Source organism: Pogona vitticeps, chromosome 5 (genome assembly GCF_051106095.1).
Source record: "Pogona vitticeps strain Pit_001003342236 chromosome 5, PviZW2.1, whole genome shotgun sequence".
NCBI lineage: Eukaryota > Metazoa > Chordata > Lepidosauria > Squamata > Agamidae > Pogona > Pogona vitticeps.
Window position 1 is genome coordinate 101,199,625 of NC_135787.1, and position 26,453 is coordinate 101,226,077.

The 26,453-nt window shown below is 41.6% G+C and overlaps 1 protein-coding gene across 1 annotated transcript in view; it reads right to left on the minus strand.

The window, feature by feature from the left end:
- ETV6 (ETS variant transcription factor 6) overlaps nt 1-22,160 on the minus strand; it is a 190,099-nt gene extending 167,939 nt beyond the window's left edge. The window contains exon 1 of the mRNA XM_020785773.3: nt 21,380-22,160. Within this exon, the coding sequence (XP_020641432.1) occupies nt 21,380-21,412 (33 nt within the window). The 5' untranslated portion in view covers nt 21,413-22,160. The remainder of the gene's footprint in view (nt 1-21,379) is intronic.
- Between the last annotated feature and the right edge of the window lie 4,293 nt (nt 22,161-26,453).

Below are 26,453 nucleotides of genomic sequence, written 5' to 3' on the forward strand. Positions count from 1 at the left end.
ATGCCTCTGTGGCACCCTCTGGTACTCACCAGCTTCCTTGGTGCAAGGCAGGTATCACAGGACATGTCGCTGGGCCCAAACCCCCTTGTTAGTGCAAAATCAGTGGAAATTCAGCAGAATCAGGAGAGTATTGATCAGTCCAGGTAGTCCAAATAATTCACGCCCACACAGGCAGCTTCTCCCAACACCAACGTGTATTTACAGCAGACCTGGGCAAAATGTGGCCCTCCAGATGTTGCTGAACTGCAAATCCCAACACTCCTCACTATTGGCTGTGTGGGCTAGGAATGCTGGGAGTTGCAGTTCAGCAACATCTGGAGGGCCACATTTTGCCCAGGTCTGATTTACAGAATATATACAGCAGTTCAGTCTGGCAGCATAACAAGATAGCATTCATCACAAATCAGGAATACATCTTCTGTACAATTTCACATATATATATATACATATACATATCTGCATGTGACCAATCACATTAGATGTTACATCATCCATGAGTCAGCATCTATGAGTCAGCAGGACTCATCAATCTTACACACCTCTACAATATGGCTGTTCATTAATACACATGTTGTTCTGTTTAGGCCTGGAAATTATCTGTGACACTCTTGTCAGTAACACTACTAATAAGGAATACCATGTATCCTGTATGTACTCTACAGGTGAAGTGCAGAAGGATCTGGGTATTTACTTCACAATCTACTTATTGTCGTGAAACTAATTTTGTACAGAGAGAAGTATAGCAATAGTGCTCTCCTTCAGCAAGCAGCATCACTATTTGGCTCAAGAAATGGCATTTAGCAAGATATGCAACCAATCGCAGGACATGCCAGCAAATTATTTTCATATCAAAGCTTAGGGATCCTGCACACCGAAGCAACCCCAATGCTCAGAACCAAGCAAAACTGGAAACTGCCTATTTACAACCCAACACTCAATCATGTGATTCTGCTTCAAAGCATCTTCCTGGTACTTTCCTTGGCAGGCTCCAACATTTGCATTGCTGATGCGATGATATTGGCCTCTCAATAAATAGTAGATTCATATGCCATCTCTACTTTGCCTCATTAATGGAAGCCCATAATGGCAGCTATGATAAATCTTGAGTTTCCAGTTGAAGCCACATTGCTACATTTAATTTATTTAAACACTGAGTCTGGCAAAGGTGATGTGTGGATATTTGTGACTTTATGTATCCCAGCTGGCAATTCACCTTCTGTTTCAAGAAACTGTCATCTGCATTCCAGGAACAAGAAGAAATAACTTTATCCCCCCCCCTCTCTCTCTGTGTGTGGTGTGTGTGTGTGTGTGTGTGTGTGTGTGTGTGTGTGTGTGAGAGAGAGAGAGAGACAGAGAGACAGAGAGACAGAGAGAGAGAGAGAGAGAGAGAGAGAGAGAGAGGGAGAGAGAGAGAGAGAGAGAGAGAGAGAGAGAGAAAGATTGAAAATTACCATGTGAGATGTAAGAAATCATCTGCTTCAGACACCAGTCCCATCAACTGCAAAAGTAGGAGTTTTCCCATGCTTAGATGAGATGGAAACCTTACTTTTTTAAGATTATATCTCCCAGAACTCCCCAATCACCATGGCCATAAGCATCTCCTAGTAATGTTTCCAAGCTTTCCTCCAGACTACTGACCATTCAGGGATAGTACAGAGCAACCAAACACAAATACACATTAATTCCTTCTCTTTTTTGTTGGGAGACAAATGGACCAGAAAGGAGAATGTGCCCACATTAATTTAGCCACTCCTGTTCCAAATGGGAAAATGAGGCATCAGTCATGGGCACGCTACTCATAACCAAAAAGCCATAGTGCCAGGATGCAGAAGGAAAGGATGAGAGAAAGAATGAGAAAAAGTGGAAAGATGAACAGAGGTGTCAATTTAGATCTTGCATCAAAAACCAGGCATCCTGAGGATCAGGCTGCTGATGAAACAGAAGAGCAGGCCCTGCTTGAACCCCTGTTCAGCTTGTGGTGTCTCTGAAGTCTCATGTCATAGTTTCAGCTCTACGCCAGTTGATCAAAACCAGTGGCATAAAGGCTACACTAAAATATTTATTTATTTATTGGATTGGATTGGATTAGATTTCTACCCCACCCTAGATGGTCTACTCTGGGCGGCAATACTGGTTAAGAAAATACTGATTCGCTGCATCTGAGATGGCTAACTAATACATTTAAAGGGTTCCCAATCCAGCACATAAACTGAGCCTACAAGGAAAAATGGATGCCAGTTATCAATAAGAGATTGTCCAAGTACAAGAGGAATACTAGATGAAAAATTGGAATTACAAAATACAGACAGACACTAGATCCGGATTCCCTCTCCCTGCAGTTATAAAGACAAATTTTGGACTTAATCTGATTGTTAATCCAAAGAGCAGACCGAGTGAATGAAGAGCATTTGTTAATTCAATAGATATGTAAGTCTCAAGATATCTCGATTTAAAATGTGATTTTATTATGTTGTTCAATTAAGCAACCTCAGGATGCAGTAAAGATGTTAAAATATGATTCAAAAATAGAAGCAGAACTTAAGCTAAAAGTACAAGATTTCTCCCCGTGGGGTCAAAAAGACATGTGACAGCAAAGAGACACAAGGAAACTGGTCCCACAACTCTCTAATAAAACATGAATTAGGCCTAAGTTATGAATGGCTACAGAGGATTTGTTTTACAACTTTAATTTAATTCCTATTTAATCAAGCATTTTACTCCATGAAGCAACCATGAGCAATCATCCTTTAGCAAACATCCCTATAGTTACTCATCACAGTTTCAATAATTTGTTTTGACTGAAGCAATAGCTTGGGCTGGTCCTAGAAGTATTAAACATTCTCCATCCTGATGAAACTTTCCTTTTCACAAAAATGAACATATTTAAGAACCCGAGACTCCCCGTGGTAGTGGACAGAGTGTCAGATGAGGATTCAGGAAATAGGAGTTCAATCCTTATTCCGTCATGGAAACACAGAGGGGAATAGCAATGGCCAACTACTGCTTGAACATCTTACACTCCTTGAAAACACTACCAGGATTAGAAATCAGAAGCAACTTTGAAAATATATCTGCATCCTGCTATTTTATGGAGGAGGTCAGACAAGCATGGTATTATCCTGTGGTCTCATCAACTGTCCTAGGAAGAAGGTTCAGCTGCGGCCTGCTCTAGGTCACCTTATGAGGTGAGTGGAGAAGTAAACCCAGGTTGGTCTTGCTCATTTGTTACCAAGACAGCCCACTACTACCATATACACAGACAGCTGTGCATACAAATGCTTCATTTTTTAAATATCAGTATTCTATAGATGTAAACTGCAAAGAGGATATCCACAGTTTATCAACTCACTGGTGAGTGCTGAAGTTCAAGGTTACATATGGGGTACTTAATGAAGATGTGGGACGTGGTAACGCTGTGGGTTAAACCGCAGAAGCCTCTATGCTGCAGGCTCAGAAGACCAGCAGTCCTAAGATTGAATCCACGTGACGGAGTGAGCTCTCGCCGCTTGTCCCAGGTCCTGCCAACCTAGCAGTTCGAAAGCATGTAAAAATGCAAGTACTGTAGATAAATAGGGACCACCATGGTGGGAAGGCAACAGCATTCCGTGTCTAGTCGCGCTGGCTACGTGACCACGGAAACTGTCTTATGTACAAACGCTGGCTCTATGGCTTGGAAATGGGGATGAGCACCACCCCCTAGGGTCGGACATGACTGGACTAAATGTCAAGGGGAACCTTACATTTATTAATCAATTGACTTTGAAACTAAGCAACAGAATATGTGGGGTGTGGCAGTAAAAGGTGGAAAAACTCCTCTTTTGGACTACAACTCCCAGAATCTCCCAATCCAGTGGTTCTCAAGTTTTGGACCTCTAAATGTTCTGTATGAACATTCTGGATAGAAGCTCTATCCAGGATGATCAATAGTCAGAGATGTTGAGAACAGAACTCCAAAGCATCTGGAGACCCACAGGCTGTGAAACGCTTTCCCAAACAGTATGGCTAAGAGATTATGGTTGCTATCATGGGGGGGGGGGATTTTTCTAGACTCTGAGCGGTGGTCACTATAGATGAATCCTGTGGGAAATTCACACCAAACTATCCTGTAGGCAAGCATACATTCTTAGAGCTGGTTCCCACTTTGCACACTACAATTTGCAGGAGCTGCACCAGGTAAGTATAAAGGTAAAAACTTCAGTGCCAAATCTTGAAGCAGAAAGATTGTCTGAAAGAGAGTTGATGTGTGAACCAGCAGACACCAAGAGAGCTGGCAGGGTCAAAGAAAACAGCTGCTGGGGTTTTACTGAACATAAAAATGAACCATGCAAAGGGGGAGGGGGCATCAGTCTGCGGAAATGCCTAAAACCCGCCCCCAAATCACCTAAAGCAAACCAAGCTGCAGCAACTTTATTCAATTCTGCTTAGAAAGCAGTTTTTCAAGCCAGCCAATTTACTATCTTCAACTTGTGGAACAAACAAGCTAAAGTGAACAGCTTCTGGACAACAGGTAGAACTTGAACACTTCATTGGATTCCAGAAAGCAAAGGAAGCGTTGTCTTTTTAGCCAGAGAACCTCATTTTTCAAAGGCTGAGCCCATCATTCCTCTTCCACAAAGTCCCTACGCAACAATGCCAGTTTTTCCTCCTTTCTTTCCCCCTGCAGCACTTGCCTGCTTATGCAGCCAGAAGTTTCACAAGTCTGTGAGGATAAAGAAGTCATTTTATTTGCTTCTTTGAAGATCAGTTTGGGGATCAAGAACAAATGGCAGGACAATCATCTCGTTGTCATCAGATGGATCATGCTTCCAAACACGTTTATCCACAACACGGATTTGATCCCCACCCTCACTACTGCCATCCTTTCAAAATTTTAAAAAAAGGGGGGGATAAACACCTGAGGACTTTCTCTCCAGCAAGTGTATCTAGGATCACCCCGCCCCACTCCCACCCAACAAATTAAGTGCATCTCTTGTACACAGTTCCAGTAGGTTTAGCTGCCATGGCTTCATCCTACAACATCCTTGGATGTGCAGTTTGGTGAACTGCTGAGAACTGTCTTATCTGGGGTTTGGGGAGGGAGCACTAGAGAATTCTAAATATTTCACCAAACTACAGATCCCGGAACACTGTAGAATGGAGTCATGGCAGTTAAAGCGGTATCAAACAGCTACAACTGAATAGTGTAGGGTAGATGTCCAAGTGTACAGTCTTTAAGGTTAGAGGAAATGGCGCACCTCAACTGTCTGTAGGTAACTTTTTCTGGATCAGGTCCAGAGGTTATACAGAGAAAATAATGCCTTGCTCTCCAGAACAACAGATATTCTCATTCCACCAGTTCTGTTGCATGAAATCAGCCCAAAGACCAAATGAGGCATTTACAGCTGCGCTGAAATTCAAGATTATCTTTTGCCTTTCTTAATAGATTTGTTAATAATACAAATCTATCTTATGCACTGGTTTTGAGAAGAAAGCTACAGAAAGATGCCCAAGAAAGAAGAGGAGACCTGTAAGACCTGGCACAAGAAAGACTCTGGAGATAAGCCAGTCCAGACCTAAGAAATAGTTGCAGGCTCTGCTGGAGTCCAGTTGGCCAGGCCAGGCCAGGGGGACCAGGCAGGCCAGGTATATGATTGTAACAGATAGGCAGGGCAGACAGAAAGGAAGTCATTTGGGGCAACCTTTGCTTACAGTTCATTCATTCTCCACTTTATTTGGGCCAAGGTCTCATACTAATAAGGACATGTAAAAGAAGTACATGCAAACGTACGGAAGTATTTCACAGATTCCCTTCTCCAAAGCTGCATTTGCAAAGACAACATTTCCCTACACAGATTCAGAACACTGGCCCATTTTAAATCTCCTGCTGCTCTGACAGCTGTTCTCCAAGGTTTGCAAGCAAAAACCTTTTCCAGCCCTGATTATCACTTTTTGACAGACCCAGCTGTGGCCAGGGTATTGGCTCAGGACCAGTTCCCAGCCAAGAAAAGGCCAATTTATTAAAAGGAAGGCTTGTTCGATTTTTTTCTCCTGTGGGTCTTTCCACCGTCTCAATTTTTCAGAAAGAGATGTTTTGTTTTGTACATATATGTGCTATACACCAATGTATACCAGGCAGAGGACCTCCAGGAATTATTACAGTATTACGGGTTCATAATGTGCCCACATGAACACTAACGTGGGATGGGAAGAGGACCAGCTTCAGCTTGGCTGAAGAACTGATACAGTGGTGCCTCACTTGACGACGATAATGCATTCCGTTAAAATCGCTGTTAAGCGAAATCGTCATCAAGCGAAATTTAAAAACCCATTGAAATGCACTGAAAACCGTTCAATGCATTCCAATGGCCGAAATACCTCATTGTGCAGCGAAGATCCTCCATAGGGTGGCCATTTTCTGGTGCCCGTATAGCGAGGAATCCGTCCTTAATACAGCGGGGAGCCATTTTGCACAGCGGGTGGCCATTTTGAAACCCGACGATCAGCTGTTTTAGTAATGCGAACAATCAGTTTCCAAAGCAGAGAACCGATCATCGTGAAGCGAATTTTCCCCATAGGAACATCATTTTGCGATCGCAATAGCAGTCGCAAAAAAACCATCGTAAAGCAGATTTGTTGTTTAACAAAGTAATCGTTAAGCGAGGCACCACTGTAAGGCTATTATTGTTGCGGGCAGCAGGAGGCAGCCAACATCCTCTTTCTCTGACCCACGTGGGTCAGGTAAGCTGCCAGGCCCAAGTTCTCCAGAACAGAGAGATTCAGATGGTGCTAGGAACTTGTGTGTCTGTGTGCCCTAGACTGCTAATGTTTGAGGTGCACAGCATGCTCATACACAAGTATGAGGACACAAAGTTCAGGGTTTTTCAAATAATCTCTAAGCTACAGCAGATCCCAGATTTATGACAGCTCATTTTATGATCTTCATTTTTCAGCCACTCCAATGCAACCTACTCCCTTCTCTCAGCCCCAGCCCCCTCCCCATATGCCAGCATCCAAAGCTCAGTTTTATGACTTCAGTGATGTGCACACTGAAGTCAGGAAGTGTATCAACAGAAGACAAGGAGAACAGAGATAATGGGCAGAAGAAAACAAGAGACGGGAGACAGGGATGGGGTAAGAAAGAGAATGGGAGAGTGCACATTAGGAGCAACCAAGATGGCAGAAAACAGAAGGGATTGGTGGAACTAAACCTTTAGAACTGTACAGAAACCATACCCCTGTTGTAGAGCTAACTCCCCCTTTTTTAAAAAAAGTAGAGTTTGACTTAAATTGGTCGAATCCTGCTGTGCAATTTTATACCATGCAATTCAGACAACATCACCAATCACGGACATTTTGGAGAAAATATAAGTTCCTCATTCTGCTCTCTCCCCCACATCCTAGTGATCCTTAAGGATTCCTTTTGTCCTGAGGAAATTGTCATTTCTAGAATGCTGGGCGGGGGGGGGGGGCTCTTTAACATCTGATTATCTTTGCTGTCATTCTCAGAGTGTTGGCTGAGGTCTTAGGGAACTGCTATGTTTCCGTGTTTCTTCAGGTAGGGAGACAAATGGCAGGGCAAACAGAACTTGTGGAAGAAATGCTGGGATTTTTGTGAGGTAGCTATAAATCCTGGGCAGCCATCTCCACCCAGTCTCAGCTGGCGCTAGGGGTCACTGGTTTAACACAGCATATATTTGTATGTGTCAGCATACCAAGAAGCCAGGAACAAGAGGAGACAACTGAGGAGAGAGCCAACAGATGCATGCATATGGGCCCATCATGCCACTTGGACAAAGGTCAAGTGCACACCACATTGCAACTTTGGAGTTTTTGTGCTGAATAAACCCTGGCAGCCTCAGAACATGATCTAGGGGGAAAATGTCCTGCGAGCCTGTACAGAGCCTTCCATCTGCCCCTGGCCCTTAAGTCCTGGGCAAATTTCCTAGATATTATTATGTGTATTAAACAAGGTCACATGAAATGAGAGCCCCTAGTGGGAATGGCAACAACTGCTGCAGCTGCTGGATCCACTTGGCCACTTGGCCAACTGCCAAAAATAGCCTTCTTTCCTGGTTCTAGTTTATCATGTCACCTGATAATCCAAGTTGCACCAGAATATTGGTCTCGTTTGCCCAGATTCCACTCATGACAACCTCCACAATCAAATGTCTTAGAAAACAGTTCTACCCCTTCCTTGTCTGTCTCATCCCAGTCACATCACAAGGTCTCACACCTGATCTCTGAAACCTCTGCAGATCAAATGCTGGTCTAGACATGAAAGAGGATCTTCTCAGTGGCTGCTCCCAGGCTATAGAACTCCCTTTCAAAAAGGCTGGTCCAGTCTGCTCTCTGTTGACCTTTCAGTGGGAGGCAAAGACCTGCTAAGTTACACAGGCTTTTGGCAAAAAAAAATGTGTGACTAAAGACAGATCTAGTTAACATCTCAGAGCTGCAATTTTCAAAGGATGTTTTAGATTGTTTTAAACTCAAGTCTTAATATAATCCAGGGGTCTCAAACTTGTGGCCAATTGCAGCCCATGGGACAAGTTTGTGGCCCCCGTCTTAATTTGAAAGTTTTATGTTAGTGCGGCCTGCGAGTTTGATATGTATGGCACTTTACAGTGTTGTGTGTGGAGCTGAATGAACCTACCAATCACGGTGGGGTATATGGCTCTCGGGGGCGGGACATCGGCCAGGCTTGATGCAAGCAGAGATCCATTCCTCAATGAGTGGAAGTTATAGCGGCGTTGTCATGGAGTGTTTTCTTCCGTGTCTGGCTGGCTGCCTCATTTCTATTGGGCACATGCGGACATTTGTCCCAGTGTGCTGCATTCAGAACACTTCAAAAAAGTTTTTTTAAGTTGCTGCCCAGCGGGACATTGTATGTATGTATGTATGTATGTATGTATGTATGTATGTATGTATGTATGTATGTATGTATGTATGTATGTATGTATGTATGTATGTATGTATGTATGTATGTATGTAAATGTAGACACACACACACGTGCCAATGACACTTAGAGAGTTAATATGAGGTCTCTCTCTCTCTGACAAAATAAACCAAAGTGATGTGTACATGGCAGGATAAAAGAAAAGTAAGGAACTCAATGCAGCCTAATGTACTCTGCAGTCACATAGCGACACCTGTCCATCAGCAATATGTCCCTGGAAACCCGGACCAATTATAGGGTTGCGCCATTATTTGTCGGTCATTGTTTTTTATTTGCATCATGCTATTTGCATTGTCTCACACAATGAGCATTGTATATACAGTGGTGCCTCGCTAGACGATGATAATCTGTTCCACTGAAATCGCTGTTTAGCGAAATCATTGTTTAGCGAAAAGCATTTCCCTATTGGAATGCATTGAAACCTCTTTAATGAGTTCCAATGGGGAAGAATCGTCATTGTCTAGCAAAGATCGGCCATAGGAAAGCCGCTTTGCGAACCGCCGATCAGCTGTTTAAATAGCTGTCTTGCAAAGCTTAGGTCCCGAAAACATCAGTTTTGCGAGCGCGGATGGAGCTGTCAAAATCATTGTATAGCGAAAATCGGTTTGCGAAGCAGGGACCAAACACTGTCCAGCAAAATTCCCCCATAGGAATCACTGTTTTGCGAATCGCTATAGCGATCGCAAAAAGTCAATGTCTAGCGAAAAAACTGTCATGTGGGGTAACTGTCTAGCGAGGCACCACTGTATTTCTATATGATGTAAAAGTAGTCAAAACAAATGACATCAACAATAGCATGGTATCATTTCAGCTTCTTTTTCCTGTAACAACAGAACGGCGAATAACAGTCTGTGAGCAGTCGCCTTTTTTGCGCTCACTATCCTGGTACTTTCTACCATCTAAAAATGCCACGGTGTTCATGTCATTATAAAAGTCATGGACATCAAGCGTAAAAACAAAGGAGACTACTACCGGGCTTTTATCCGCCAACTGCTGTGCTACAGTTACAAGAAAAAGAAGCGGAAATGACATTCTCCATGCGTTGAGATGTTCGCCATGCGTTGGCTAAACGCTTGATTGAAACTTCAATGCGACAGTGACATGAAGTGGAATTATATATATATTGCACAGGTCCAAACATCTCTTTTTCAAAGCCTGCAGTGAAGAGAAAGACTGGTGATGAGCACAGACAATTTCAGGAAAAGTGGGAAATGCAGTATTTCTTTGTTGAGCACAGGGGCACCCCGACATGTCTTATTTACACAGAGAAAGTTACAGCGCACAAGTAATACAATTTGAAACGTCATTACATGACTAGACATGCTGAGGAGTATGCACAATACCATGGAGATGATATGCATTAAAACATGTCTACTGAGGCAACAAGATTTTTTCAAGAAAGCAACCAAAGAGAATAATGCGGCAGTTGAAACTAGCTACATGGTTAGTGAGATGATTGCTAAAGCAGGAAAGCCACTCACAGAAGGTGAATTTGTCAAAAAGTGCATATTACAGGCTGCAAGTATATTCTGTCTGGAAAAGAAAGGTCAGTTTAGCAACATCAGCCTTTCTGCCAACACTGTGGCAGAGTGCATTCCTGACCTGTCAAGTGACATTTATGACCAACTGTGTGAGAAAGCCAAATGATTCAGTGTATACTCAGTCACTCTTGATGAGACCACAGACATCACCGACACTGCCCAGCTCGCAATATATGTCTGTGGTGTTGATGACAATTTTGAAATGATGGAGGAGTTGCTCACAGTAATTCCAATGCATGGCCAGACCTCCGCTCAGGAGATATTTCACTAGCTGTGTGATGCCATTGAGAATGCCAGTTTTGCCATGGAAGGGTTTGTTGGAACAACAACCGATGGAGTGCCATCAATGACAGGGAGGAAAAATGGACTGGTGGCACTTGTTCAAAAAAAAAACAAAAACTGGAAGAGGAGGGTGTGGAGGAAGTCATTGCTCTGCACTGCATTATCCACCAGCAGGCCCTTTGCAGCAAATGCCTGAAGTTTGACAATGTGATGTCTGTTGTTGAGAAATGCATCAAACAAATCAGATCCAGGGGCTTAAAGCACCAAAGGTTCCATGCTTTTTAAGAGGAAATGGAGCCGGAATATGGGGATGTTCTCTACTTCACCGAGGTATGTTGGCTCAGCAGGGGAAACGTATTGAAGAGATTTTTTGAGTTGAGAGCAGAAGTGAAAACCTTCACAGAGAAGGATGGAGTGGCTGTTCCTGTGCTAAGTGATCCCAAATGGCTCATGGACTTAGCTTTTCTGGTCAATATCACACATGAGCTTAATGTACTGAACAAGAAGTTACAAGGCCAGGGGCAACTTGTCAGTACTGCCTATGACAACGTGAGAGCATTCTCCACAAAACTTGTGTTATGGAAAGCCCAGCTCTCTCAGACAAACCTTTGCCATTTCCCAGCATGCAGGCACTCTTGGATGTAGGCACACCATTCAGTGGTGAGAAGTATGTTGATGTCATTTTGAAGTTACAGGAGGAATTTGATCACAGATTTGCAGGCTTCAAGACGCACAGAGCCACATTTCAAATTTTTGTGGACCTCTTCCAGAAGATGGAATTTCTCACAAATATCTAATTGCTAGATCTTCTGAAGCTAAGGCTGCAGCAGGACACAAAGGGAGCGGCCTGGACATTAAGAATAGGTTCTATACCCTTTCAGAAAAAAATGTCTGTTTTTTTATTGTACTTATGTGTCACCTCTTTTTCAGAAACAGAACTGATTCAGTCAAAAACAACAGAAAATATAAATACAATAAAATTACAAATGCTATATAGGGTTACAATCTATATTAAAATTAAAACACTTTAACATATTAGATTGGAAATAAAAACATAAGAGCACTGCTGGATCGGGCCAAGGGCCCGTCTAGACCAGCTTCCTATATCTCACAGTAGCCCCACCAGTTGCCTCTGGGAGCTCAAGAGGCAACTAGATGGCTGTCTCCTGATACCCCTCCTCCCCTGCATCTGGCATTTGGAGGTACAGTACCTCAAAATATTTTTTTAAGAGAGCCAGCATATTGGATAAAATCATATACATAGTTATTTCTGAAGGCCTACCTGAATAAAATGGTACTTGTGTGTCACTGGAAGAATAGCACTTGGCCTGCCTTGGCAAGAAGTTCCAGAGGCTGGCCACAATCAGCAAAAAGGCCCTCACTTGAGTCCCACCTCCTCACAGTGATATTATGACAAGGGCCTCTGTAGCAACTCTTAAGTCTTGGGTAGGCCTCTATGGGGGGGGGGGGGGTAGAGTCTTTCAGATAGCCTGGACCCAAGTTGTATAGAGCCAATTTCAACTGTGCCCAAACACCAATTTCAGCTATGCCCAGAAATGGACCACGAGCCAATGCAGCTACTGATTGCAGAAATGGAATTATATCTGCCCTCGAGCTAACAGGAACAGCTGAAATTACAAAAAAACAAAACAAAACAAAACAAAACTATTTGAAGGCAGCATCTGTTGGAGTATGACATTCATCTTGTTTATTAATAAGAATTTATCTCGCCATCACTTTCCTGTAGACCAAAATGACATCACAGAAGAAAGGATTTTAAATATTGTTGGAGGCATCTTATCTGAACAGATGCCAAATGACATCCTACATTCACTAAGATCATTCTAGCAAGCAAAAGATCCTTTCATGTTCATGTACAATGTTAATGGTTACTTATATAAATTATATTTTCTGCTTTGAAATCTTACTAGAGTCTTCTAAAAGCCAAGTGTGCTGCTTGTATACTGTTCCATAGTGTTTCAAGTGGTTTACAATTTAATTATGCAGGATATACATTACGCCTGCGCCCCCCAGCAAGCTGGGTACTCAATTTACCAATCTCAGAAGGGCAGAAGACTGAGTGAACCTTAGGCCAACTAACTCAGGAATTGAAGTCAGGTTGGGAGCAGAGTCTTAGCTGCAGTACTGCAGTTTAACCACTCCATCATGAGGCTTCTCTACTACTATCTTTATGCATTTTAGACCACTGTCCTCTACATGGAATGTTTAAATCCTTTTGCTTCCTATTATTATAATGCTATATAATGCAATTATTCTTAGTAATTGCCATAGATTTTAGTACTGTCTGAGCAGCAAAAAAAAGGGAGAATAGAATGAACTGTATGTGGAGAGGTCAGTCAGGAGAAGAGTCCACCAGTGGCTAGACACTGGGCTGAGGTAGGTGTTAACACTCCAAAGCCAAGAAGAAAATGGCTGTCTCTTTATTCTGCCTCCTTGTTCCATCATTTTATTCCTCCCCCTGTTGAGGCAAGTAAAGCCTGAAACTCCAAGACAAAGCTAGAGACCTAGAAATTGTACCTGGGCCAGAATTTATGAATGGGCTGCTTTGTACACTTCCACATCCCACTGTAGCAAAAGCTGCCTAAGCCCATGTCAGCGAGACCATCTGCAGCCCTGAAAACCAAGCATGCAACAAAAAAAAAAACCATCTTCCCAAGCAGTTGCTCAAGAAGTCACCACTATCCCTTGAAGGCTGGGTCGAGAATTTGCGACAGACTGTCACATGCTCACATTCTGTAAGGCACAAAACTCAGGGGAATTTCAGACTACACTGCCTTCTCTACAGGATGGAAGGAACAAAGACCTGTGTTGATAGATAACATTCAGTACATGGGAGACTACTAAATATAATTTGCTAAATGACTGAGATAAATGGAACCTGAAAGGTTCCATTTAATTGCAATATATTAGATCACAACTGCTATTTTATTTCATTGCCACTCAGAAAGCTACCACATGAAGTGCAGCCTGTTAATTTCCTTTCTTAAAACCTTTTCCCAAAAGGGAGAAAAAAAGTCTCCTTTAGATGTTGCACTGTTCAAACTCTGCTACCACAGCCAATACCAATTAGATTGAGATGTTAGCTCAAGTGCTGAAAGGCACCTGTTCTATACAGTAATAATAATTGTGTGCCATCAAGTCAATTCTGACTAACAGTGACCCTTTTCAGGGTCTTCTAGGTAGAGAGTACTCAGAGGTAGTTCACCATTCCCTTCTTCGGGAGACATCCTGGGGCTGTGCAGCTTGCCCAAGGCAATACAGGCTGGCTCTTTGGGATGCACAGTGGGGAACTGAACTCTCAACATCTCGTCCTGCAGCCAGATATCTAACTCACTGAACTATCCAGCCAGCTGTTCTGTACAGCAGGCTAGAACTACTACCTCCATATAACAAATAACAGCAACCATCTAATGAATGCATGGCTGAGATTTGAACAGGGAAACAACTCTCCAGCTCATAGCTCGTCTGCCTATCCACCATGCCATACCAATGCTTTCTACAGTTTGTATGGAACTTTAATGGCACACTGCCACAACTTGCATGGATGACATTACAGTGCCTGTGCTGCCTATAATTGGAGTTTAGGACCAACTCAAAGATTATGGCCCATACCATAGAAAAATGTTATCTGTACATTCCATGAAAAGCTGAGAGAATACCATGAAGCAGGTTCCAAAATAAAATTAATTTAGTGGCACAGAACAGATGTGCCAATAATATTTAAAGCCCCTTTGTACAACTTCTCCCAAAGAGCATCACCACTGTCAGGCCAAAGGAGAGCAGCAGGCAGTGAATGGAGTCAGCTTTTTACCACACAAGATTTCACAGGTCACATTGTGTGCCATCACACCCACATCTTTTTTTGCAAATGTCCACACAGGGCCAAGAGCCTTGGAAAATATTAGTTCAAAATCCAGCTATTACAGCTTGATCTGCAACACCTAAAACATCTTTAAGATGTTCCATAGGTCGGCCATTTCCAGTTCTGTAAGCTGATTTGCTAAAGTCCCACTGACTCCCTGGGTTTACTTGAATTGGGAGTAACAACTGGATTTAGACCAAAGGGTCTACTTCAAAATAGACACATGTAGGATTGCTCTATTGTAGCAGAAACCTATAAAGGCATAGTCAGAAACAAACCCGACCAAGTTCAAAGGTGTTTACTCCCAGGTAAATACATAAAGCTTTATAAACATAACCAAGCCTGAATGTGGAACTCAATTTTTTCTTGGAACTTATATGCATTTGAATAGTTGTAAATATTTTAAATAGGGTAACTGAATAGCATGCACTCCACTTACATAATTTAGCTGGGGTGGGGGAGAAACTGAGGTACTGGCAACTGTTTACCACACTAATTTTAGCACACCCAAAGAGCTGTGCATTAGATATTTATCAAGTGTAATAATCAGAAAATGTTAACTACAATGTTGAAATTTATCAATTTGAACGGCATTGGGTGCATATATTATGTTATTCATTAATTATATCAAAAATGTTTCGAGGTGGAAAGTTTTCTACAGAAGTCATTACTGAGCCCAGGATAAGCCCATGACTCCAGTGCAAAGCCATGGATAATAGCACTAAACTTCTGTGGCAGCTGTTATATCTTATGCTAAATGTTTATTTGTTGTAACAGGAGTATGTAGAATTCTAGCTTGTGGCTGGGCAACTACTTACACATTACCTATAAAGAAATGTATCACCAAAAGAAGGGGACAAAGATACTAATTTGCATAAAATTACTGGTGCTGGTGGTAACTGAAATGCAGATGTGCAAAAACCAAAATGATGTCTATGATTAAAACAGATTTATAATATGTCTCCCTTGAGCGGGGAAGATTTTGGCAAGATGATCTGTACCCCTGCTGTGCAGATGCTCATTGTGGATGGGTAGCGCCAGGGTCTCGGATCTCCCTTCTTAAGTTTCTTTATCTTTAAATCAGATTTGGACAGGGACAGACCTTTGTATAGATGACACTTTCAAAAAAAGGACTGTTTCCTTCAAATAGAGGACTGTCCTTTGTAAAAAGATGACACATGGTCACTGTTGTGTATGGTGTCTCTTATACTAAAGGACAGAAATAAACAAAAGTGAAAAACAAGCAGAACAGACAAAGAGATGAGACCGTTTCAAGTTGTGTGAGAACTATATAATAAACATGTGTTCCTTTTTGCATGTTTTTCTACATGTTTACATGCAAAAGTGTTGGATAATAGGGTGTTTTTTTAATTCCCATTCCACCTACAGGGTGAAGTGACACAGTCTCAGGGGGAAAATCCAACATAGATTGGCCTTGTCACACTTCTAGACAAAAATGAAAGACAATCCTAAAGTTTTGTGAGTCTCCAGGGGAAAAGGATTATAAAACCCATGAAACGTCAACTAGGATGACAGGCTTTTTTCTGTTTGAAAAAAAAAGCAGACAAAAAAGCTAACCAGTTGTCCAAAGTAGTTTACAAGTTTTAAAGCTTATATCAATGGAGTTTACCACAAATGCAACACTACCTCATTGTACACAAGCTAGGAAGTGTGTTGCACAAGTTAGTATATAAACTATGCACAGCACAACATTCCTTTGCAATCTCAGCTAAAAGTCACATTCCAGCAAAAGGACTGTGACTGTGTACAGACACCTTTAGGAAAGACGTAAATGCTACATGGATACTTTTCCTCAAGGGAAGTAAGCATCTACCAATTCAGGTCAACTAGAAATCAAGCTAAGATACAAATCAAGGGTTTGGAACATGCCACATAGCAATGCAGAACCTGAGGCAGAAAGGTCAATGCAATCTTACTCCATTTTAAAGGATAAATGTAGAGAACATGTCATCACTGAAGCTACTTTTGCAGGAGCGCTTACCTAGGAAATGTGTTAAGAGCCATACACATCTTTTCCTCTGCCCATCTTAATGACAAGCCCATCTTAATAACAGTCCCATATTCTGTTGTATGTGCTGACCCGCAACCAGGACACCCTGCACACAGGCCACCACTGTAGCAGCTTACCTTTGAAGCTCATTACTTGTGTTTGTACCCCATCTTGCATGGTCCCCACCTCAACTTGAGAGCGGTGTGCCCTGTATATATCAACCTGTGGCTCAATATTGTACTGTATGTGTCTGAGGAACTGCACTGTAATTTTTGAAAGCTCACACCGGAGGATTCTGAGAGATATCTGGAAGAACTGCCTTTATTCCTTCTGCTCCCACAATGGTCTATTGTGTGAGTGGCTGGATGATTTCTGAGCTTACACAAAAAAATATCTAGCAATACATCCTTGCACAAGTTCAGAAACTGTCCAGGAGTTTAAGCAATAGACAGTCCACAAGCAGGATTCTGCCCATGCTCCAAACAGTATCTTTTCCAAGGTATGGTTTTTCAGATTAGAAGTTGGCTACCACACAAATTATCCACACAAAAACTCACATTTCTTGAATCTCAAAGATGCCATATTGGCATATATGTTGCAACATATAATATTATTAAAAGCAAAAACAAGCCTTTGTCTTTTTCGTTATTTGTTTTCCTTTTACTCATTGGAGATATCCCTTGGGGGAACAGTTCATTTTATTGTGATTTCCAAAATTATTCTTACTTAATACAGTAAATTACTATGTCCGGGTAAGGCAGGGTTGGGAGCAACACCGAGCGTATGTATCCAAGTGTAACTAAAAGTCATGTTTTAAAAATCTAGTCTACATTTGACATCTAAAATGTATAGAAATGTAAGATACTTTACTGAAAAATCACATTGCTTTAGAAATACATTATGGTTTTTATGTCTCATATTTGCATTTCTGTGTCCTAAAATAAAGCCAATGAATGGGGTCACTGCTTCAACTACTTTTCAGATTTAGCTGAGTTCCATAAATGAATGCTCAACAAATTATTTAAGAAAATAACAGTATATACATAGTGGTGCTAAAATTGTATACCAGAGCACAGATGTGCAAATGACAGAAATGTCCTTTCTGTCAAACTACTACATGGGATGCAGCGATGGCTCCCTACCCATTTGAAGAGAGAGGCCTTGGCTGATCTAACAAACTGGGCAAAGAAAAGGAGCCAGATTTAACTACGATCTCCCACGTTTGCAGAGTTGAGACACCCAACTGTTGTTCTATAAGCTGATCAGCAAAACACAAAAACTGCCTTTTGAAATTGGAATGTAATACACTTCTAAATTTAACAAAGTACCAGCAAAATCAGTGGAAAGTATATCAAATGTTTGGGAGATATTGATGTAAAATCCTGCACCGTGATATCAGGAAGGTTCAAGGTTTTTTTACTCCTGTTAGATCTTATATTTTAAATCACAGGTGAACAGACTTTCTTTCTACATTTGGAACTAAGTGACTTGCAAATGCAGAGAAAGTAAATAGGGAGATCCTCAATCAATTAAGAATTCAATCAATTTAGATCCATTAAAACTAAACAGGACCCAAACAGTTCAATATTAAGGTCTCAGACTTAACTAGGCTATACACTAGCAGAAAGAGTCACCTGAATGATGAGACAGAATTTTGTAAACACAGATAAATTTAAAAATATATTTCCTATCTATTTATGCTGCCATACTATGTGTTGTGTGTTACAGCACAGAAAAAAAATAAATGCATCTGCATTTTAGAAACAGAACATATTCGGAGCAAAAAGTTTAGCTTGTACTTAGTACTGCAGAGAGAATAATATTATAGATTAGGGTTATGGAGTTTATGTAGCTCCAACAAAGAAAAAATAAATAAAACAGAATGCTTTTGCTTTCAGTCTTCATAAATAACCAGTTGCTGCTAATCACAGATGCTCAAATGCCAGTCTTTTAAGGGCAGAAATGTTACATAAATGTTAGGATTGATTGATTGATTGATTGATTGTATTTATACCCCGCCTATCTAGTCATTTCGACCACTCTAGGCGGCTTACAACATAATGATGAGGAAGTAGATATTTCATTGCATTTACTGTACAGTATATCCCACTTTTCTCCCATTTACTTTAATTAATAGCTGTCAACCCGCAGGCTGTGGCACAGAGTAATAAGACAGGAAGAGAGGTCCTTCCACCTGCCCGTTTGAAAGAATGCTTGCTTTTCCCTCCTGCCTCCTTCATCCCTTCTTGCTTTTGTTCTAGGCCTGCCTGTAAACTTGTGTTAACTATATGTAAGCTGAAGTGGAAACAACCTAAAAGCTGTGGGAGGGGATGCATATATTTTAAACAAAGAACAAAAATCTCCACAAAACAGCACATGGCTATTAAATCCTCCACGGCCACAGAAGTGAGTTGAGTTGGGTTGGTTTCATTTAATTTCATTTTAATGAATAGCCCAGTGAAACAATTTATGAGTATGTCAAAATTAAGATCTTGAATGTGAAGGAACACAACTTGTCTGGAAGAAAAATATAAATTAAAACATTAATCTGTAAAAGAAGAAAGAAAACTTTCAACTCTTTTCACAAATCTATGTGATCAGTCATATCTGCAGGCAACACAACAAGGATATGAAATGTATAGAGATGCCCATTTAAAATTTTAAAAACACCTTTATTACACACCACTATTCTACAAATCAAGAAATTACTGTTTGTGCCTTAGGCCGCTTTCTTATCCACAACTATTACTGAAATCAGTGGGAGTTAACTTTGAATAAACATAAATAGGGCCAGGGCCAGTTTACATGAGTAACAAAATATACAAGACTTTTTCCACATAATACATGTTTAGAGATAAGGATATACAAGGTTTATGCAGGGCATTTCATGCATTTTAAACAGCCCTCTAAAGGCAAGCGATTGGATTTCCCCCCCAATGTGGCTGATGACACAGAAGTTCAGAATTGCCGCTTTGGTTGGCTGGTGAAAGTTTCTTGGGAATTTGGCAACATTTAAACTAGCAGTTTCAGTAGTCACACTGACAGTCACTGCACAAAAAAGCTCCGAAAGAGAAGATAATGTTGCTTCAAGGATACAACTTTTATATTCACCAACGATGCCGTTCTTTATGTTACCAGAACTACACTTATGTGCCTTCTGTAACACTATGTCCCTGGGAACTGCACCAGAGCTTGGACTCCTGTATGTTGCAACTACTGCTATGTGATCCAAAGCAAACCTTCCTGGATTATATAGGGCTAGTTCCCTTGGGAGTGCATTTATGACTGCACCTTAACCCTATGCATGTTGATTTAGAAACAGGTCCCATGAAACTTAAGAATGTGTTGATTATACTCTTGTGCACAATCACATACAAGCTCTAGTTGTGAACATAGCTGTGGCTGTAAGAAAATATTTTTAACAGAAATTGGGAAAGCTACATTCTGCAGAAGCAGATAACTCAACCATGCTTCAATAATAACAAATTAAGACAATCTGGCTGCTTAACAAAATACAACTTATTTGCTTCGTCAAAGGTCTCAGAGAAGTTGGGGGAAGTTTGTTAAAGTAAAAAAGAAAGAACAACTTTACAACAGAAAGAAAAAAAGCACATAATGTTGCTATACATATCAATCAATCAATATCTGAATTAATCACCTAAGCCACACTATTCAATTGATTTTTAAAACACTTGTTGACATAAAGGCTTCATGCCATACTGCAGCATGTGTTGCACCCTAATCTTCTACCTAATATAATATTGGTCTCCGAACTGTCAAAAGGCCACTCACAATACCCAAGTCACCGACAAGTCCAGATCAAAATACTGAACGTTAAGAAAGTGCCATGTGTATCAACGAGTATTCATACAACTCAGAGGCTGATACTGTACTGTACTTTTAAACTTTTAAAACATGGAGCCCTTAGAAACTAGTTTTCCCCCCTTGTGGTGGAATCCTGTATACCTCTACTTGGGAATCAAGTCTCATTCAGCAGAACAGGAGCTCATCGCTCAATACAGAGGCTCTGAATCCAGGATCTTAAAAGTAACCTTTGCAGCCCACCTCTGCTACCAGTACTAACTGGGAAGCCGGCTGCAGTTCTCTTGCATCCAAGTAAACAATGCATATGACTGAGCAGCATATCCCCATGGACTCCCGAGGAGCGCTACTCCCAAGTCAGAGAGGAGCGTGCACACGAACGGAAGCGTCTGCAGACAGGGGTGAACGTGGGGAGGGGGGCCTTTTCCTCCAGGGTAGGACTTTTGCGAGGCTTCTGGTTTAGAAGGGCCAAACTTTTCTTTCCACCCCGTCCCCCGCAGCGGCGCACCAACTTCATCCCCAAGTCCAGACTTCCCTGTGCAAAGCCACACACACTTGCGGGGCAAAAGAAGTCAATCCGACTCTTGTGTTTACAGCCCAAACTCTCTATGCAAAAACAGATCGAAAACAAGTTTGACCCTAACGTTCCCCCCTCCGGTTGATGAAGAGGGATCTGGATTGGTCCCGCTGTTAAAGACAAAAAAAACCCAAGGTTAAAGAAAAGACGGTGTGACGCTGGAAAGAAAATAAGACGCCCGTTGGCTTATTTCCGCTTCAACACGGCTCGTAAAAGCGACAGATCAATTAAATCTATAACAATTACACGTTACTTGCAGTCAGAACAAACTTCTCAGATCTAAGTAAATGTCAAAGAGCTTTTTCCTTTTTTGAAAAAGAGATTTGTTACCTTGATAAAACACTGGCCGGGACCCTCAGACATGTCTCAGAAGAGGAGGAAATAGAGAGACCAGGAAGTTCTCCGCTTTCTTTTTTTTTCTTTCTTTCCTCTTTCCCTTTCCTCTTCCTCCAGACCCAGCAGAAATCCTTTCCCAGCCAACCGCGGGCGGCTTATAGAGAAGTTCCTCCAATCATTTCCCCCAAAAGACGATCCCCTAAGCGGGCTTGCAGCACATCAGCCTGGAGAAAAAAGCCCGGCATGGTTTAGTTTTGCGTTTTAGGCTTTGGTGTTGTTGTTGTTGTTGTTTTAATTGAAATTAGCAAGGGTGGATCTTTATGAATACACGGAGCTTCCCAAAGAGCTGGATTTGGCACTTCCTCAAAATTGTCCCTCACCTAACTTTTCCCCCCTTCTCTCTCTAGCTTCTCTTTATGCTCTGGTGAATATGGGATTTCCTTCTTCTCCTCCCTCCCTCCCCCCTCCCCGGCTCTTTCCTGGAAGAAGAAAACTGAAAGACACCACTGAGAAAAAGCAGCTCTTCTTCTTCGGTCATTGATCTGGAGAGTTTCTGGGCTGAAAAGTGACGTGAGTTCCCAGCACTGAGCTCTGCCTCTTAAAGGAGCCGAATCCACCAGGAAATTAAAAAAAAAACCAAGCTCGGGTTACAAGGAAATAAAATTAAAAGGATCTACTGAAGAGGAAAGGGGGAGGAGAATCGGCCGCCACAAAAGCTGGTTCCACATTCATGAGGAAGCCGGAGGAATAAACGGCGACCCCCTCCCCTCCTTACCGCCAACCGGTTGACTGGCAAAGGGAGGAAGGAAGAAAAATCAATATTTTTTTTTGCCTCAGACCAGGAAACAGGAAAAGAGAACAAGGACACACGGCACGGTTGGGCTAGATAAAATCGCTGTTTAAAAGTAAAGGCTTGTTTCCCCGTGAGTTGCAATTCTATGGACAATTACACGGAGGCCAAGTGCCACTAAATTCAAAGGGATTTACTTCCGGGAGGGGGGGTCCTCTCAGGTTTTTAGCCCAGCAGAGGCGATCCTCTTTTGTTTGCTTGGATGCAAAACCTCGTTGAACGCCGTGAGTCCTAGCTCTGGGAACGGACGTAGAAAGCCAGGCTGCAAGAGAGCCCGCTTGCTCTCGAGTAGGTCCCTGTGAATTGGGCAGAGATACCGAAGTAACATGTACAAGGTCCTCCAAGAAGTATTTTATCCTAGGTGCATTTACAGGACAGTGTAAAATCGCCCCTAATTACCCTACCCCCTTACTACCGAGTAAACATATCAACAGACTGGACGGCGCATTTAGAAATGCAGCACAAGATGGTTATAAAGTGCCCAGAATAGAAATTAGAATAAAAACACCGCGGGCATCAGGCTGACGCTTGAAAGGCAGGCGTTGTTGGGGACAGAGGAGATCATCTGATAGCCCCCCAAAGCACGTGATTGTTTTTTTTAAAAAATCGAATAAAGGCGGAAAGGTGAAGGAAACGAGACAATAGGCTTTTGTGTGACGGTTTACTCTGCCCTGCCTCTTTAAGACATTCTACCAGGAAATGAGAGCTCCGGTTACAGAAACGGAGGAGGGGAGGGGAGAGGAGGGGGAGCAACGCGGGACACAGATACACACGCACGGCGGTGGAGACAAAGGCGGAAGGGGCCCGCAGTGGAGACGAGCGGAGCTTGTTTTAAAAAAATAATATTAAAACCAAACGGGAGATGCCAGGCGGTGTCAGAATTTGCTTTCGCAACTCTATGAAAAGAAAGGAACTGGGTTTTTTTTCCTTTTTTAGTAACATGGATTTGTAAACAATTCATACGTTAGATTTCCCACCTTCTTTCCAAACCTGAAAGGGGCCACATGTTCTGCCTCACTTTTAGATTAGTGCTGTTCCTTGGAAATAATCTGCTAAATTTGACACGGGTGTTTTAGGTGAGGGGGGGGGGAATGCATTCAAACATCGGAGGATACAAAAAACAATTTCCTGTTTATTTTTCCCCAGTGAAAAAGGAAGGGAGTAGTGAGCACTACTGGTGTGGTGATTTAAAATGTCTAACTGACTTGGGAGCCCAAGGTTCTGGTAGTCTTCCTTGAGGCGTGAAACCTGATCAGTAACCTTGGGCTAATCCCTTCCCCTCAATCTGAGGCCTTGCCTTGTGAAGAAACCATTCTTCCTGAGTAGTGGAGAAGGTAGGCAACAAGCCACAACCGATGGATGGGCCTATGAGACTGAAAGTTCTGCTGGAAAGGGCTTGGAATAGGGGTCGGGTGGGGTGGGGGTAAACAGGAGAGCCACAACATGCGTTCCTTTAATCCCCACATAAGAAGCACATCTTCCAGCCTATTTTACCTACAAGCAACAATGAGCTGTATGCAACAATTCACAGATGTAATCTATGCCTACAATAACTCTTGCATGGGGCCCATGACTTTATACACACATACATGGAGGGAGCAGCAGCGAGGCCACCAACATATCACCTCAGGCCCCATAAACCTGCTGGCTGTCCCTACAGGGCTAGGACTAAGGGGGTGCTGAAGACACTCCTCCCCCAGGACACTATTTGTCCCAGGACCATTCCATAGTTGTGAGAATAAAGCGAGGAGGACAAGGAGGCAATCCACATGGACTGCTTTGGACTGGTTAGAGGAAAAGTAGAGTGTAACTATCACTTACTTGAAAGGAAGCCCCCCTCCCCCAGTTCATGTGGATTTACTTTCTAGTTGGATGCTGTTAGGACTACAAACTTCATGAGATTACCCAAAAGCTCAGTTCTGATTTCACTGTGTGACAACGTGTAATGCGATTCACCAATGCAGCATTCCTTTGCTGTCCTGGAGAGGAGTTACAGTATTACTGTTGAATAACATAGTATCTAGGCAAACAACTGGCAAAACATATTACGACTAATCAGAACCCATGTGAACTCCAGTCCAAAACGCACTGAGGACAATGTGAATCTGCCTAGAAGTTGGATTTATGTAGTATCCGTTCACTTGCCTGTGCACACCCTAAAATGCACTTTTGTGTCCAAAATGCAAGCAACATTTTAAACTGGTGATTATGGGGACAGAACCTAGCATGTTGCATGTTTTTACATTTACCAAGCAAGATCTTATGGCATATCTTAACTATGACTTTTTAAAAGAGCCTGAGACTGCATTCTTTCTTAGGAACAGAAAAAGTGTCTTGATGCATCATATCGAAGTCCACCTGGGGTGTGTGTACTTATTGTTTTGCAAAAACTTTAGCAGTCAGCAGGCAGTAACTGGTTGTCCACCAACCTGGACAGCCAAGCGATTAACTTCTGTATCCCTTTTCATTGCTACCACAACCAATTATGCTATGTATAGAAACCTATTGCTTATGCTCCATGTGTCTGAAAAAGTGGACTGATATCCACAAAAGCTCTTAAAGGTGCCACAAAACTGTCATTCATGCTGAAGCAGACTTAACACAGCTATTTCTTGGGAGTTGTCTACCAGAAACTGGCCAATAGCAGGTGACAATGTCTTTTGTATACTTCCAACACAGTGCAAGGAGTGCCAGATTTCCACCAGGAAGTCTGATTTTTGTTTATATTTATTTATTTCTGATATTTATATGCTACCCTTTCGACTCACAACAGGCATCAAATTAAAGAAAACTAATACACTTAATCAAGAATTATTTTTAAGCAGTCAGTGATGCCTTGGTGAAGATTCTGGGATAAAATGTCTGAGGAGTGCTGCCCAGTCTTTAGATATTTAAAGCCTACCTAATTCTTTAGATAGGCTTTAAAGATTCTACAGTGTCCACTGGGGAAAATGCCCCCTGCTTCATGTACCACCTGGGAACTAATGGGATATTACCTTCTCTCTTAGCCACTGCCATGGCGATTGTAATGGAATACAAAACAATTGTCTGTGAAGTGCACTTCGTATTTTGGAGAAAGATCTGGAAGGCAAAATCCAATGCTCATTCTAACTGGAGTAAACCCACTGAAATCAATGTACTATTTATACAATTTTATTTATTATTTATTTGATTTATTCGATTTATACCCCGCCCATCTGGCCTATAAGACCACTCTAGACGGCTTTCCATATAATGTAAACAATAAAATAATACAGAAATTACACAAATCATACTATGACAAATACAATACAAAGACGGAATCGAAAATAAATAAATAAATAAATAAATAAATAAATAAATAAATAAATAAATAAATAAATAAATAAATAAATAAATAAATAAATAAATAAATAAATAAATAAAAGTGGGCTCCTTCTAGTTGGGCTAAGATGGGGTTGAGCTAAGAGTAAATTAACTACCGTAATATATTCAGAACTTGCATTTATGACTAAAGTAATATTAAACGTTCTTAATGACATTGATTTTTACAACATATACTTCATACAATGAACATGAATGCAGTCAGTCATTTATTCTTTTAAAGAAATGCAAACCCATCTTTTAAAAAACAAAGACAAGAAAGAAAACAATTAGTGAGAACACGAAAACATAAACTTAAAAATAAATGATACAGTAAAGTAACAAAGTGACAAAAAATAAACACTATCAAACTGACACAGTCCCATAACAATTATTCTGAAAATAACGCTGAATGAATGTCATAGTCCCATCACAGCAGGAAGAAAATTAAACAGTGCCAAAGTCTCCTTGAAACAAACAAGCCTTTTCTGAGCACCTGAATCATACACTGAAACAGCTAAATGGAGAGGACACTTCAGAGAGTGGCTGAAAAGGTCCTGTCCCTCATAGCCACCCACAATACCTTGGCTGGTGGGGAACACAGAGTTTGGCTTCAGTGGCTGGACAGAATATAAAAGAAGGAGAGAAGATAGACTTTAGAGGCCTGTTTCCAGCCTGATAGGTGAGACTCAGCAACTTAAAATGGATACAGAAACACATAGAGAAGCAGTCCAAACTAAACGAGTTCTGACATTAATTAGAAGTTGCTTGTTATCCATTTATCGATGAAACTGCAGGCCAAATTACCTACTTGTTGCATTTAGATGTAGACACATTTGGGGCACAAGGTGGAGCCCTGAAGTAGCCCATAAACCA